Raw genomic sequence first — 17448 nt, forward strand, 5'->3', positions numbered from 1 at the left:
GGGGGGGGGGGGGGGGGGGGGGTCAGTACAAACTACATTTTAAGTGATTTACTATTAAATTTTTCTTGCACTTTGCATCTTTGTCTGAAAACTAAATGATGTTTTGGTGGTTTCATTGGTTTATCATATCTGAAGAGATATTTCTGCATGTCATTATGTGGAAAGCCTCAGCCCCATAAATTTAACTCATTTGCTAGTCACCAAGAGTATGGGTAGTAATTTCCCATTTATCCAAAATTCTCACTTTTTTGTTTTGGTTTTGGGCACTCAACTTTTACGTAAGAACACTAACCAATAAGAAGTAGGAAGGATGGGTTAAGAAAGGCAACACCTGGGCCGGCCCGGTGGCGCACTGGAGACTGCGCCGCTTGGGAGCGCAGTGGCGCTCCCATCGAGGGTTTGGATCCCATGTGGAGACTGGTTCCCGCTCACTGGCTGAGCGTGGTGCGGGCGCAACACCGAGGGTTGCGATCCCGTTGCCGGTCCCCGGTATGGCCGCGACACCGAGGGTTGCGATCCCGTTACCGGTCAGTAAAAAAGACAAAAAGGAATAAAAAAAAAAAAAGGAAAGGCAACACCTGAAGAGTAGGAACCATGTCTGTAGTGTAAATATATTTCTGATGTCCTAATGAAGTACATCATTATAGAGTCCTCTACCACAGGTTTTAGTGACCAGATGTGTAATTACAGGACAGTGCAGCCAAATGATATTTAGAACCGGAGAGATTATTCCACTTCAATGTGAAGGCCTTAAGAGGTGAAACAGTTTCTTCATGGTGATTCCATTGCTGAAAACTGCCTTCAGAACTCACAACTCAGGCTTTTGAAAGTCTTAGAGATGACAAGTCATCCATCTTGTGAAGATGGCCTCCATCGACACTGGTGCAAAAACCTGGGTTATAGTATGTTTGATCAGAACAAAGAGAGTGTAGGTAAAATAATCACTGGAATTGTCTGTAACTGCAGATCTAAAGCAGGCATTCAAAGCTGTTGTAATGGCATCATTATTGAAAGAATGATGCATTTGAATTCATATATTCTATTTTTTGCTTACAAATCTCATTTTAAAGTCAGTCTTATCCTTGAAAGTAATTTTATATAGCACGTTAAAAAAACAACAACAGAACAACTGTGAAGTTCCCCTCATTTCCTAAGTGGCAAATACATTAGTTTAGGAAACAGATAAGACTGCTGTAACAAACAGGTCAAAATATAGTGGCTCAAATAAGGCAGAGATTATTTCCCTTTTGAGTCTGGGGAGGCAATCCAGGGCTGATGTGTGGCTCACTGTGGTGGGAGCCTAGGCTCATTCTGGCTTGCTGCCTTTCTCAACACTTGGCGTCCACTGATGGTTAAAGTAGCTCTTCTACCTTCCACCATCACATCTGCATTCTAGCTAATAAGAATGAGGATGAGGAGGAGTAGGGCATACTCCTTCCCTTTAAGAGCACAATTTGGATCTTGCACATATCACTTCACCTTGATCCCATTGTGCAGAACCATTCACATGGCCCCACCTAACAAGGAGGCTGGGAAATACAGCCTTAACTAGGTAGGAGTTAGAAAACTATGGCTGATTGCCTGTTTTGGTAAATAAAATTTATTAGAGTACAGCCATACCCATTTACTTACATATTTTATATGACTGCTTTAAAGCAGAGTTAAATAGTTACAACAGAGCTCAAATGCCCTGCAAAGTCTAAAGTATTTATTATCTGACTCTTTGTAGAAAAGGTGTGCCTATACTGTCTGAACCTAGGTGGCCGTATGCCCACCTGAAATATCTATATAGTTAGGGGCAACTAGTATAAAAACAGCAAGGTTTTACCATATAGGCAGTTTTTGTTACATGAATGCCATGATGGTTTTCAGTCTCTTTTATCTCTTAGAATTTAAAAAAAACAAAGTAGGGTTGAAAATTGATCTTAGTAGTTTTTAAAAAACATTTGTTTTGTTTGTGGAATCTTATTATTAAGAATCACTCTCTTAATGAATAATTTTAGGGAAAATGTTGTCAAGAAGAGTTTTGCTCTAGTTTTGTACTATTCTTCTTTCATTTCCTTGCCACCTGTTATGGTCCTATTCCCCAAAGCTTCAAATCATTGAAAGTCTTGAAAACTACATTATAATTAAATGTCATTGATCTGATATTTTTTAGCTGTCTTAGTTTTTCCCCTATAGTTAGGTTTAGAAATAATTCAGTTGTTGAGATCTGGCTTCTCACTCCAAGGCACTTTTCTTTTCATTTGTATTCTACCACACCATATAATTTACAATCAAGAGCTTTTGAGAGAAAGTGCTTCAAAAATAGAGAAAATAAAATTACAAGCATTTTCCACGAGGAAACCTTTGAAGTCAGCAGTCTCATAATTTCTCTTTCTATGTTTTACCCTTCTATGAAAAAGGAAGAAAAGGACCTAATAACAAGCACAGAAAGAAAAATATTACCAACCAATGCTGTTGTGCATTTATGTCAGCATAACCTCAGGATTCACCTTCTAGTACTGCGATTACCCTGAGGGTGGGCTAAGGTTCATACAGGGTAAGGAAGACGTGATTACAGTAGCACTGAAGAAGTTTATTTTTGGACATGGTGTTTCCCACCTGCCCACCATAATCATAGTGCAAATAGGGCAAAAAATTGGAAAAAAGGTTTTTTCTTCTTGGCTTCCCCCTCCCCATGCCCCCTTCTCTTAAGGCCTAGGGCAACAGCTTGCACTTAGGTACCTTCCTGTGAATTAGAAAATATCATCCGTTAGGTAGGCTGTTGAGTTGCAAAAATACATTCTCACTTGAAGCAGATGAATTCTGGGTGAATCACTGAGAAAAAAAGCCCCTTTTCCTACCATCTGGTAGCAAGCCCTGCTCTGTGGCCTAGAGGGGCCTTTCTATAGAGCATAAGCTGGAGAGCAGTGGGGGAGGGTGGACACCCTTGTCTTTGCCCCACTAAGGAAATTCTTTTTATTTATTTTTATTTATTTATTTTTATTGAATCATAATTGATGATACATATTTTGGGGGTTCACCATTGACCTATGTTGATCAAATCAATATTACTAGCTATATATTGTTACAAAGCATACTTATTCTTTTATGCCCCTTGTCCAATCTCCTCCCATTCCCCTTTCCCTCCCCTCTCCCTCACCCTCTTCCCCCCTCTAATTACCCTAGGTTTCTACTCTCCTTCTGAAAGAGTAATGGTTACTCTGTTGATTTGTTGCCTAGATGATCTGTCCAATACTGAGAGGTGTGTTCAGGTCCCCCAATATTATTGTAGAGCAGATGCTTCTGTCACTCTGGAATGAGCTTTGTGGAGAGAGACATCCTCTTCTTTTCTTTCATCTCTGCTGGTGACTCTCCTTGTGTCAATGCACTCCAGTGGCTGGTGGACCATCTGCATGGTGGTTATGGCGTCTAAACACTTGCATGGCAGCAGTGGTTATTGTGGTGGCTGTGGTGGGCCACCCACGTGGAAGTGATGTTTTTGGCACATTCCATACCTGGTTGGTGGTGGCAGTGGCGGTGTGCCTGGTTGTGGGAGGTGTCTGGTCCATGGCTCCATGCCTCAGGACCCTGGGTGGGCCCCATGGCACTGGTGGTGTGCCTGGTTGTCCCCCCTTTCTGGCTTGGTAGCCCAGGGGACTTCCTATCCTTTTAGGTGTTATAGGTGTTCTTTGAAATGAGACCTTTACTAATTAATATCAAACTTTGTCTCTGGTTGTGGGTACTCTGTTTTTTCTTTCAGTTCTGTGTTGGATTATTTGCTGTTACCACCACTTAAACTCTGCACTGGAACTAATTTGTTGTCCTTTGCTTACTTCTGGGGGAAGTAAGTGGGGGGAACTTCCTGTGAGGACCAGTACTTGAGCTCTGTGGTTGAGCTAAATTGCTGCTTTGCTGTTGATTCCCTGGGGAAGACTTTTTGTGCAGCTCGGGTTTTAATGGTTGACTTTATATGACTTCCTGATTTAGTGAAATCCAATGCACCTGGGTTGTGTAGAAACACTGGTCTGGGCTTGAGTCTTTTCATCAAACTGCACCCCATCCAATTCTGTATTCCTGACTGGTCTCCTCTGAGTGGTCTAATGCTGCTTGGGGGGCCAATCCGCTGTCCTTGCTGTGTCCCAGTGTTCTCCCAGTGGGCCCATCTCCCCCACCACCAGTGCTGCAAACACTTTGCATGGGACAGGCTGTACGCTGGTCCCTTGCGATGACTCACCAGCCTCTGAGTGGCTCCTTTTTTTCAGTTGTGGCTCATCACTCCTATGTGGGTCGACAAGAACCCTGTTAGTGGTCTTTCTGGCTTGGGGGCCACCAAGGCCCTCTTCTCCCCTGCAGCCTCCAAGCAACTTCATCCAAAGGGCACAGCTGCGGCTTTTGCCAGCTCCTGCTCCTTGTGCTCAGCAGCTCCAGTCTGGAAGCAGTCAGGACTCAACATGGTTGGAGAGTTTTTTTTCTTTCTCTCATCGTGGCTTCTCTGGCCTTCATGCAGGTCTCTCCTCCTCTTCCACTGAGCTCTGGCGGCCCCAGCTTGGCTGTTGTTGCTTTTTAATAGTTATAAATTAGTTGATTTATGGGAGAGAGAGACTCTGAGGACGATCTATTCTGCCAGCTTGACTGGAAGTCAAGGAAATTCAAAACTAGCCTCAGGCAGTCAGGTGTTAACTCCACTTCCCCTGTTCATAGAGTTTGTTTGGCATATTGAGGCAAGTGGCTTCAGGATGTACACACAGATACAGGAGTCATGAAGGTAAAAGCGGAGCACCTGCCTATGTTAGACATGGGAAGTGAGGCCAGCTGAATGTGCATAGCAAGTAGTCTGGATTCAGGTCTCCAAGGGAGGCCCATGGGCAGATGTCGGTGAGTCCAAAAAGTGGTCCAGGGAGCCTCTAGGGAACAAACTGAACCAACTTCAGAAGTCTGTAACAGAGGTCCAGACAAAAGTGGACCCTCTTTGAAACTTTTGGGTCTTGCATTTTTGAAACAAGAACTCTAGTCTTAAATTGGCCAGTCTGAGTCCGTTGTCTCTCATGTAGCACCTCATTTATTTCTCTCTGTAGTTTGTCACTTTCTTTTTTTACAGGATTTAAGGTTTATTCACCAGTGCAACTCAGACCTACAAAGAACATGTAGCGTCTTTATATTCTATGATGGGTTTATCTTCCAACTGGTCAGGGGAATGCTTCTTTAAAACTAGTAACACCATATTCCCTTACAGGATAAATAGTCTTTGTGGATAACTGCCAGATAAATGTTTAGTCTCCTGATTTTCTTCCCCTTCTCCTCTCTGAGAGGGAGAGGGCTTCTGTGACCCCGTGATAGAGGAGGGGGAAAGGGAGCCTTACTTTCAGGGGGTGCCCTCTGCATCCTCACTGGTCTTTGCCATGAAGTAGCTTGTCTGGGCCAGTTGTGTCTGGCCGCTAGGGACAGTATGATGGTACCAACCAATTTTAGGAATCTTCTAAAACCATTTGCCTCTAACTACAGAATGTCTACCCACAGCTGCCTCTCTGTCTAGACCCTATGCCCCTCAGCACCTCCACGTCCACTCACCAGTGCTGGGAACTTCTGGATCAGCAGTGCCACCCCACTATTCTGGTACCTTGTTAGATTTTCCTGAGAGGCTTACAGTCTGTCTGTCTGTCTATTTGTACAGGTGTTCAGATACTCAGGAAGAAGGGGAAAATGCCCATTTTTTTTTTATAATCTGAGCTTTCTGAAGTCAAGGGGGAGGTATGCAGCAATTTATTCAATTAACTACATTTATCAAGTATACACTAAGGGCACCCACCCCCCAGAGAAGAACAGTCATTTGTATCTTCCTGAGACAAAGTCACAACAAAGGCCCAAGGTGGGAGGAGAAGAGGATTAGGATCTGCATTAGTTCATTTCTGTTGCTTATAACAAAATACCTGAAACTGGGTGATTTATAAAGAAAATGAAATTTATTGCTTAGTTTCGGAGGCTAGGAGGTCCAAAGTACAGGGTACACATTTGGTGAAGGCCTCGATGGTGGTGACAGTGACAGCAGGGTATCACATTGTGAAATGGCAGGGCAAAGAGAGACTACCTCTCATGTGCTCTTCTTTTAAAGCCCACGGAACCACGCCCCTGACGACCATTATTAATCCATTCATTATGTCATGGTCCTACAGTCTAATCACCTCTTCAAGGCCCCACCTTGCAATTACCATAATAGGATTATAGGATTTCCCACCCTCTTAACGTGGGGATTAAGTTGGGGGGGGGGTACATTCAACCCAAGGCAGGATCCCTGCAGAGAGTCCATAGGGAGGCCTCACTTTACAGGTGAATCTACATCACTTACTAGCTGGGTTGTGTTGAACAAATCTTAGCCTCCCCGAGCCTCAGGCTAATCTTGAAGGTGAAATGAGGTGATATGTGAAAGTTCTTAGAACAGATCCTTTTATTATGAGGGCCTCGGTCAGTCTCACTCTAGAAGAGTGATAGAGAATAGCTCGAGCCTCAGGAAGCTTATGTAACTTGCTCAAGGCCACACTAGTTAGTGACAGGGCCAGATGTGTGGTAAGAATAATTAGAACAGCTGGGTTTTTTAGAAAACCTCCAGTGTGTATGGACATGACATGTGGGTCCAGGTAATCCTTCATCCTCTAAGGCTGTAGATCCCTGATATGGGAATCCCGACTTTATGGTCTTTTTGCTCCTTCATCCCACACTCTCCTGACTCCCCCTACTGTCTCCCTTTTTCTGTTGCTGGCTTATTTGTTGATGCTGGTTCTAGTATTCTTCTCTTCCTTTTAGGAAGAGTCTTCTATGAAAACAGTACACATTATACCATTTGGATTTGGTAGGTCCCAGCAACCTGCCAATACCTTGCTAATGGCACCCATAGAGACTTTGTTACCACTCTGTAGACATATACCCTGCTGACATTTGTTTACTTGTGTCCAGCATGTCATTGTCCTTCAACCTGAGGGCACTAGTTCTGTGTTCTTACGCTCTGTGGCGCTGAGGCGTGGGGCTGGGGCTGGGTCCCCAGAGGTTACAGGAAAAGCAGATAGATTCATCTGCTAGGCCACAAAATGTAGCAGCAGCTCTTCCAGTGGCTCTGTTTTTCCAGTCACCCTAGTGTGATGGTTTCATAAAAGCACATGGAAGATGCCACTGACTTTGTGGACTTGCCCTTTCCCCTTCCACTGACCTGTGCTTGCACTAGTGACCCTGGGCCTGGATGCCTGACACAGCAGTATGATGGAGAGGGTTGTGATGTGCTTTCCTGCATCCCAGGCACAGCCCCTTCCATCAACTGATGATCTCATCTAGTCCTCGTATAGTCATATGAGATTGGGATTTTTCATATTCCCCTTTCACAAATGGGAGAAGCCAGGCACAAGATGGTTTGCAATAACTTCTCCAAGATCACACAGCTAAGTGGGTAGGGAACTGGCATTGAACTGAGACTCCTGGCTCACAGCTTACACAAGACTCCCTTCCTCTTCCCACTCCTTGTTGCATTCTTTTTGCCTGTTTTGTTACATGAAGAACAGACACCACTGACCTCACCCCCCTTTCCACCAGCAAAACAGAGTAACCAATTCCTAAGGCAGTTGGTGTACTTGTTTTCTTAAAAATGTTGAGAATTTTACCTTTTCCTCCCAACAGTTGACCCGACAGAAGAGAATTATCACTTGTGGATGAGTAGCTTTTAAAAAAAAAAAATTGAAATAAATTTATTCACAGGAAGTTACCAAAAAAAAAAAACACACCAAAAGTATAGAGTTCCTGTGTACCTTTTATCCCTGTACCCCCAATGTTAACATCTCTTATACCATACCAAACCATGACACTGACATTGATACAACCACAGAGGTTATTCACATTTCACCAGCTATAATATATGCACTTGACTTAGCTAGTACCATTGAGCAGTTTGGATAAATACAGTCTTCATGGCAGTCTGCTGTCATGGAAAAAGGACAGTCTTTGGAGCCAGACAACTGGGATCTGCCAGGTGCTTTACTCTATAACTTTCATGTAATATCTTCTTTAATTTTCACAACAACCCTATATTAGTTATGAGTATTTTCAGCTGCAAGGACTGTAATGCTATACCAATAGTTGGCTTTAACTGGTACAGTGACTCAGTGACACTGCCAAAAATCCAGGCTCCCTTTTTCTTCTGCTTTGTTTATTCATATGTGTGTGTGTGCATGTGTAGTTCTATAAAATTTTGTCATGTGTGTAACTTTATGTAACTACCATCACCATCGAGATGTAGAATTGTGCCATCACCATGAGGCTCCCTTGTGCTACCCCTTCATAAGCTACTTCTCCTCCTCACCCTTGGATGGATACTTTGAATGGTAGTCCCCTTCTGTCCTCTTGTCCAAACCCAGACCCTGATCCCACACTGACTTGACTTGGCTGGTATCATGATGACGTTCTCTTTCACTGAATGGTATGGAATGTGCCTTGCTATCCTAGGCCCAGTTGCTGGTGAATCAGAATTGAATCTCCAGGGACCTGTGTGCCCACAAAATAGCAGTATACTCCCTCTAGCTCTGGAAAAAAAACCCTTAGATTGTCATGTCCACAGGACTGGGCTTCCTCCTTCCTCCTCATTCTGGCTCCAGTTTCACAGTCTGAATTCCATCTGATCGTCCTTGTCCACCACTCTGCTCACCCAAGGACTGGCCCTTATCCCCTTTCCTTCCCCTTTTCCCCAGCCACCAAATGGGGTCCTTCTTCAAAACAGGCTTGCTGTCACTCACCAGAATTTGTACTCTCACTGCTGGTTTATAAAGCTGGTATGCTTTAGTGGCCACTCTCACTACTTACAGTCTGCTGTTTCCTTCAGGGATTATTTTCTTTTTGCTAAAGGATAGTTCTTAGTTCCTTTGTTGGGGATCTGCAATAAGTGGTACATTTTTAGAGTCTGTCTGACAAAGACTTTTTTAAAATCAAAGTTTAACTAGATGAAGACTTGTAGGCTCACGCTTAGGTTCCTGGGCACTTTGGTGTTCTGGCATCTGTTGTTGCTGAGGCAAAACCTATCATTGGTCTGATTCATGGTCTTCTGTAGGTGATCTGGCTTTTCTCTGATTTTCTCTGTATCAGCCTCAGTGCCAGGACACAGGCAGCTTCTTTGTTTCCAACCTTTGTTCAAGAGCAGGCAGCACAGTAGTGGCTCACTCCTCTTGTTCTGTAGTGTCTGGTGGGTCAGCAGTGAGCATCACAGGCTCACAGATTTGCAGCATTTCACCACTGTCACAGGGTGGGTTCTTCCATCTGAAGACTGATCTCCTGTTCTCTGATTCTAGAACTACTATCAGATAAATCCTGCACATATTTTATGACTCTTGACTTTTCTTTCTTTGTGTGTGTGTGTGTGTGTGTGTGTGTGTGTGTCTCTGTGTACTGTATTCTGGGAAATTTCTGTAAATCTGTTTAAAAATAATTTATTGAGGTGAAAGTTATATAACATAAAATTAACCATATTAAGGTAAGCAATTCTGTTGTATTTCGTTTGTAAATTCACAATGTCGTGCAACCATCACATCCAAAACATTTCTATCACTGCAGAGTAAAACTACTTATGCATTAAGCAGTTTCTCAGCACTCTTCCCTACACTCAGTCCCTGGTAACCACTAGTCTGCATTCTATCTATGGATTTATGTAGTTTTACATTTCATACGCATGGAATCATATAATATGTGACCTTTTATGTCTAGCTTCACTTATCGTAATGTTTTGGAGGTACATCTACATTTTAGCATATGTCAGCATATGTCCATTTAAATGTTATTCCTTTTTATGGCTGTATAATATCCCATTGTGTGGATATACCTTATTTTGTTTATCTGCTCATCCTTTGATGACCATTTGGGCTTTCCCACCTTTTGGCTATTGTGAATAACGCTGCTATGATCTTGCATGTACATGTACTTGTTTTAGTTCCTGTTTTCAGTTCCTTTGAGTATATACCTAGGAGTAATATTGTGGGGTCATATGGTATTTTGTGTGTAACTTTTGGGGAAACTGCCAGACTTTTTTTCACAGTGGCTGTGCCATTATATCATTTCCGCAAGCAATGTATGAGGTTTCCAATTTCTCCACATCCTCACCAACATTTATATTCCTTTTTAAAAAATTGTTTTTAATATAACCACCCTAGTGGGTGTGAAGCGGTATCTCATTGTGGTTTTGATTGGCATTTCCCTAATGGCTAATGATATTGAGCATCTTTTCATTTGCTTGTTGACCATTTGTATATCTTCTTTGGAGAAATGTTTACTCAAGTCCTTTGCCAATTTTTTATTGAGCTGTTTGTCTTTTGTTGAGTTGTAAGAGTTCTTTGTATTTTCTGGATGTCAAGTCTATCTTTTAATTCACTTTTCTCTCTTTAGCAGTCTTCTATTTAATCTACCTACTTAGTTTCTTTGCTGTTTATTTTTATGTTTAAATTTTTTATTTCTAGGATTTCTAGTTCATTCTGTTTTACAACTGCCTAATGTTTTATGGATGCTATCCCCTCCCCCACTGTATTTCTTTGGGGATTTTTAAATGTGCTCTCTATAAGGCTCTCTTCAGATTACTCTATTACCTCTCAGGATCTGATGATGCATTTTCCCTTTTGTTGAGTCTGGCAGCTGTCTTTCATGGTGCTGGGTTTCCTTTTGTGCTTTGTGCTCTGATTTGCAAGGCCATCTTCAGTGGGAGTTTTCTCCTCCATGTACTCTGCTCTGGGTGGCCTCAGTGTTAGTCATTTCAGAGTTGTCTCCTCCTCTGCCCTCCTGAGTGCCATAGCTCCAGCTGTGTCCTCTGCAGTGGCTCAGCTCAGTTAGTGCCGTCATCAGCACGATGGCATAGGACAACAGACTTTGCACAGGCTGAGTCTGAGCTTCAGAGGTGACTGCTTCTGCTTCGTGTTCTACAACTCATCTCTAGCCACGGCTCTGAGCAGACGTGGATATTCACGTCTGTCTTGGCTCCCCATTGGCTTTGGGTGGGGCTTTCACCCCAATTTAGTACTGTGGTCTCCTCTCTCTCCCTCCAAATACGTCTCCTTTCCTGGTCCACAGAAATTTTCCTTTCTATGTTGAAGAGTGACTATTTTAAAATATATTTTGGGGGGCTGGTTGGTTAGTTCAGTTGGTTAGAGCATGGTGTTATAATACCAAGGTCACGGGTTCGGATCCCCATACTGGCCAGCTGCGTGCATGCGTGTGTGTGTGTGTGTGTGTGTGTGTGTGTGTGTGTGTCTTTTTTTCTTTCATTTCTATATTTTGAATTGAAAAGTGTTGGGGTTTTTTTAATTTGCCCAATAAATAACCTTTTCCCCCCAGATGAGAAATAAGAAAAAAAAAAAAAAAAGAGTAAGGCATACAAAGGATAAGCTCTCAGCATTACTACTAATAAAGCTGATCTTGGAGAACGTGGTCTTTATCTTTAGGCAATTGGGTGTCCTAATACTGAAGTCCAGAATTAGACAAACTATACTGGACAGGGTTCCCACTGCAGGGGCAAAGTCTGCTTCTGCACACAGCATGGAGAAACAGCAGATTGTGTCTTTCCTGTGGACAGCTTGCTTCCAGTAAAAGGGAGAAGGAGGAGGCCAGGCTACCTGCATCTGTTTTCTCCTCTCACATTTACCAATCAAATCCCCATGGTGAACCATGAGTGAGGAGGCAGAGAGAGGCAAGGAGTATTAGGCTCACGGAGCTTTCTCTATCCAAAGGATACCATCAGGACTGGAGTTTCTCCCATAACTGGAAGGGGTGAGGGAGCAATCAGTCTCTGTCCTGTCCTGGAAGTCACACCTTTGGATATGGAGCTCATGAAGGTCCATGTCCAAGTTCACCACCTCCTTGGACCTCATGACTTGGCTGCTGGCCATCCTGGAGGGGCTGAGCACTCTACCCAGTTTGGGTTCCAGACTAATCCTTTCTCAGCTTCCTTCCCTTCTCCCTTCCCCTCAAGCAGTGGCCTCAGAGAGGAACTGTCCTCAGCATGCCTTCCCGTAGATTTGCTTTTCCTCGCCACCAAATAGTAAACAAGCATGGGCCCAGAGAAGAGAGGAAAGGAAGCTGCTCACGTCTGCCTCTGGCCCATGCAAAACATGTGGTCCACCTGGTCCAGCTCACCAGAGCACTCCATTGAATTTTAGAGCAAAAAGCTCAGAATAATCAAGATTGGACTTACATGCATTGGTCTTTGTTGGACACAAAGGCAAAATGGATGAAAAGACACTGACACCCAGATACATCCTAGTGAAAAGGAGAGTGTTTTTATTACATTATTAAAAATGAATAGTTTTCTTTCTTCCTTAGTGTTATGAAATGGCTCTGTGAGCAAAGAATAATATGTATGTTTCAAGTTTTGTTGAATATACTTCCATTTGTTCAACTTCCCATGATTCTTCATATTTGTTTATTACTGTTTGTAGCAAGCCTAACTGTTCATTGCCTAACTTTTTTTTCATTTGCTAAGACTGTACGAATGGGGTTTGAAATTAAAATTTTTTTTCCTAACCTCACACATTCTGTCACCTTCTTTTTACAAGATCATTCCCAGCGACCCATTCTGGGTACCAACCACTGAGGAGGAGTACTTGCACTTTGGGGAAAAGGCTGACTCTGAGAACCAGGCCCGGAAGTACATGAATGCAGTACGGAAGCGGAAGGGTCTTTATGTGGAAGAAAAGATTGTGGAGCATGCAGAAAAGCAGAGAACACTCAGCAAAAATAAGTAGCTACTACTTTTGATGGATTCTTTTCTTTATAATGAATTAAAAAGTATCATCAAGGATTTAATATTGGGAAAATTTCTTTTTGCTGCATTGTCTCCATGCATTCACTTTCAATAAAGTTGATCCATATATTTTAACGAGGATGTTAGAGAACACTTTTTCAGTTTTTTGGTTTTTGTTTTTAATTCTGGTTCAAGGCAAGAAGTTATCATAAATATTGTAATGGTGACTTTTTACTGCCCAGTGCATACCACCCCCCTCCGGGGGCAGTAAAATGTGTGCTGATGTCACAACAGCCCATTCAGTGCTGGGGTCATGATGTGCAGACCCCACAGTGCTCTCCACTGAGCAGCTACATCTGAACTCATACTCTGTCTGCCTGTCATTGCAGTGTCACATTTCTGAGAACATCCTCCATGTAAACATCACATTTGAATTTCTGAGTGGTAACATTTCATATTTAATCATTGAATCACTGCATTTAGTATCACTTAGAGAGAGACCACATACTTGAGAGAGCAGCAGCTGCTTTTCAGTTAAGCCAAGTCATTATTATAGCTTACCCATCTTATGGTGGTGTCTAGCAAAACAGTATAATGTTCAATAGTTAGCCTTTAAACCTTCTGCTTTTACACTCACTCATAAATTGTATCACCCCTATTTAAATAAGTGTTAGTGAAAGTTATCCGCATACCTTTTTCTTGAAAAAATATAGGTAAATTTTTATAATTTTCTTTGCTTATTTCCTCTTAACCATACTGAAGGCATATTAGCTAATGTACATGAGGTTACTATTCCCTTTATTTTTCCTAAATCTTCTCAGTTGCCTCATTCAAGGTGATCCCTATTTAAGGAACAAATACAATCTAGTCACTAATAGATTTTGTAATTTTTGATGTTGCATAATGATTTTTATAGCCACTTAAAAGAAGTATTTCTTTTCATAACATAAAATTATCAAACTAGACTTTGTTTTTGAAATGCTTTTAATGGTTTTTCTTATAAACTAAGTCATTCTTAATACTAGTTGTAGACATTTTATCTTTGATCTTTAGAGTCCTGGCATAACTGCTCAAGTCTAGGTCAGTCAATTAGACTTTGGAGAAAGTATGGCTAGATAATTCACTGTCTGTTTAAATTTAATAGATAATGATATCTGGATTAATTTAGGAGAGGTATACCATGTATTGGTTTATTTGAAAACTTTGATACCATAGGAGAAGCTAGCACATCGATTTATAGCATTTGTAAATAACATCATTCAAACTGCCAGATGTGCTATAAAACATATTCTTAGACTCTGCACTTTATCAGCAAATGCTGCACTTAATAGAGAAAAAAGGCATAACCCAGAAAGAGAGCTCTTTCTGCAGTTCTGTTGCGCCCTGCCAGATGAGCTGGTGTGGGGGAAGTGACATGTCAAGTTGATAGATTGCCTCTCTTCCTTCTCCCTGTTTGGGAAAGATACTAATGAGCAGTAAAATGGCCACAAAGAGGCAGACCAATGGATATAGCTAATCTGCCATCTATATAATCTACCCTATTGTGTAATTCATGATGAGAACCCAGTCATTGAAACCACATCCCCAACTTTGACAGCATGGTAAGATTGTGCCTTTGCTCTGCGTGCCATGCCCAAACCCCAGCCTCAGTTTGTTGAGTTCAGTGGAAGCATACCAGAAAGCTGTCAGTGCCCAAGTGGAAGTGACTGATTTCCGTTTCTTACAGAGGTGCTGGTTTTTTGCAGTCTTCGATAGACAGGCTTCAGAGGCCGTGAGGAAGGCTGGGTTGAGGAAGCCATGAAACCAGGACCCTCACTCTTGGAGGATCCAGAGGAAGCTGTTCTTCTGTTAGGGGACGGGTATAGGCATACTAATTTAATGTCTTTTCTCAGCCAGCCCTGGAGCACAGGTGAGCCAGGGGAGGAGAGGCTGGGAGGGGCCTGGGCTTCAGGACCCAGCTGGAGGATGAGCTGCAAGCAGCCCAGAGCTACCAACATCATTGCACTCTGATTGGGAGGCTGTGAGGGGCCTGTTTCTTGTGTCAGAGTTTCCGTAGACTGAGGGAGAAAAACCTTTCTCCTAATGTAACCCTGGAAATAGTGCCTGGCCCTGGAGAAGGAAGGGAAGGTGGCTCCCGTTTATTAGTGGCCTTCTGCATATTAGGGACTTGTATATATACAAAAAGTTTGTATATATACAAAAAGTCTTCAAAAAGTTCGTAGAAAGATTCACGTTACCTTTTAATTTCATTTCCAGTGAACTTTTTGAAGTACCCTTGAGTGTGTGCGTGGGGGGGTGGTGGTGGTGGTGGTACCATTTAATTTGGACACCTGTCATATGAAATAGGGATAAGGAAATTCATCAGGGCCTCTCAAAATTTAAGTTCACACAGCCCATGGCACCATTTCTTATTCAGCTGCACCTCTTGGTAAGCCCTGCTTCAAGTGCATCACAAAAGAATTCCAGTGATTGTTGTCTGATTTGTGTTAGGATCAGAGAAGTCATCAGTAGAAGCTGAATATTCACTGTCACAGAGAAGGGAAAGACTTGGGGGGGTATCCACATTTATATTCTCTGCCTTGAACTTAGGTAAAACTACCAATGTCTAAGATTCAAAAGCATTATCTATACTGGCTCAGTTTTATTGATAGTAAGTTTCATTTAAAACATTTACTCCTGATCTTTTCAGTTTCTTGAGTCAGTAAGTTCCTCTCTCTTTGTTTAAATCAATTTGAGTTATTTCAGTCACAAGCAATGCCACCCTCCTGCTCAAAAATGTCTGGTAGTTCCCCTTTGTTGCCACACCCTTGCCCTTTCTCCTCTCCATCTTTCAAAGCCTGTCTCTAGTGTCACCTCCATTAGGATGTCACCTTCCTCATTGCTAGCCAAACTTGAGCTTATCTTTTTTCGCGGCCCATAATATTATTTGTATCTCTTTTATGGTACCCAGCATGTTCTGATAAATGAAGTGATTTGCGTACAGATCTTACCACATCTACTCATTTGAAAGCTCTTTGACAGTAAAGATATTTTTTACCATTCTGTGCCTTGCACATAATAGGTGCTCAGCAGATTCTAGTGAAAGTGTAGTGACTAGCCTAAGAATATACATTTAGTCAAGGAGAACTACACCAAGAGCACTGGTCTCCTGGCTCCCATTCCCGTGCTGCTTCTGGTGTGCCACACTTAGTGAGGGAAATGTCTTAGCAGAGTGGAAATATAGAGCAGTGGTTCTCAGCGTGGTCACCAGGCCAGCAGTGTCAGCATTACCTAGGAACTTGCAAGAAATGCAGATTCTCAGTCCCTACCTCAGACCTCCTGAATCATACTCTGGGGTTGGGCCCAACAAGCTGCATTTTAACAAGCCCTTCAGGTAATTCTGGCAAACATTTAGATTTGAGCACTACTGCTGTGAAGATTTCAACCGGCATTTATTTAAAATTACACATTCCACTTTTTGAAATGTTTATTAGCTACTTCACAATTTACACATGAAAATGAACACTATTCATTTTCCATCTAATGATAAGTAAGATTTTGCAAGGCATCATTGGGATAATTAATTTTCTTTCACTTTACAGTAGATATAGAAGTTCTTAAGTCTTTCCAAGTGTGTACACTGTTATTTTAGGGTTGGGATTCTCAATCTGAAGGTGAGAGGAGAGAACTAACCAAAAAAATCTTACTTAATTTGAAAAAGAGCATCCGTATAGTGTTCATTCTGGGCATCACCTTGATGGACAGAGGAAGGAGTTACAAGCCTTTCAAACCCAGCAGGGGTAGAGAAAGGGAGGAACGGTATGCTCAAAGATCTGGGGCACTTATAAATGTACTTTTAAGGAAAAAGGATTGGCTCAAACTATAAAGGGTGTTTGAACATCAGATTTAGATGTTTCTTTTTTTATTTGTCCTAATTCAAAAAAAAAAAAAAAAATTGACCTTAGGAGATGTCTAGTTATGAGTTTTTACCTACCGTTCTTTTTTCTGGGTTGTCTTTTTCTTTTCTTTTCTTTTTTTTTTTTTTTTTTTTTTTTTTTTAAGAAAGTTTCTAGAAAAACCAGTGCTGGGAGAATTTTTCTGTTGTGTATCCCACGAGATTATTGAAAATACACACTTTTCATTTTATATCTTACCCTTTTTAAACACATTTTGTTTTATTAAAACTACTTTTTAGAGTGTCAATTAGAGGTGAATTCATTTGGCCATTTTCAAAGGCTTTGGAGTGTTTTTTAAAATTACTACCACCACCACCGCTCCCTCAATCCTTCAAAAGAAATAGGAGTTAGCATTTGGAATGGAATTTGATACAGAAAAAGCAGTGCTCACTGGTCAAATATTTCTCTGAAAAAGCAGAAGTACTCTTAAGTCGGAGACTCTGTGGTACACCAACTTCTCTCTTTAAAAGCTAATTCCCGGGGCCGGCCCGGTGGCGCACTGGATAGTGTGCCGCTTGGGAAGCGCGGCAGCGCTCCTGTCCGAGGGTTCGGATCCCACATACAGACCGGCTCCCGCTCACTGGCTGAGCAAGGCGCGGGAGCAACGCCGAGGCTTGCAATCCCGTTGCCGGTCCCCGGTCCGGTACGGGGGCAACACTGAGGGTTGCGATCCGTTGCCGGACACGGAAAAAAGACAAAAAGACAAAAAAAAAAAAAAAAAAAAAAGCTAATTCCCATATCCAGAAAAGGTTAGTATTTCTTAAGTAATATGCAAGGAGC

The 17448-nt window shown here is 42.2% G+C and overlaps 1 protein-coding gene across 1 annotated transcript in view; it reads left to right on the top strand.

Annotated features, from left to right (window-relative positions):
• Positions 1 to 12872, top strand: part of EFTUD1 (elongation factor Tu GTP binding domain containing 1) — a 168920-nt gene extending 156048 nt beyond the window's left edge. The window contains exon 19 of the mRNA XM_008578389.1: positions 12546 to 12872. Within this exon, the coding sequence (XP_008576611.1) occupies positions 12546 to 12734 (189 nt within the window). The 3' untranslated portion in view covers positions 12735 to 12872. The remainder of the gene's footprint in view (positions 1 to 12545) is intronic.
• The last annotated feature ends 4576 nt before the right edge of the window (positions 12873 to 17448 follow it).

The sequence above is a fragment of the Galeopterus variegatus genome, unplaced genomic scaffold (assembly GCF_000696425.1).
Source record: "Galeopterus variegatus unplaced genomic scaffold, G_variegatus-3.0.2 Scaffold1676, whole genome shotgun sequence".
NCBI classification, from domain to species: domain Eukaryota; kingdom Metazoa; phylum Chordata; class Mammalia; order Dermoptera; family Cynocephalidae; genus Galeopterus; species Galeopterus variegatus.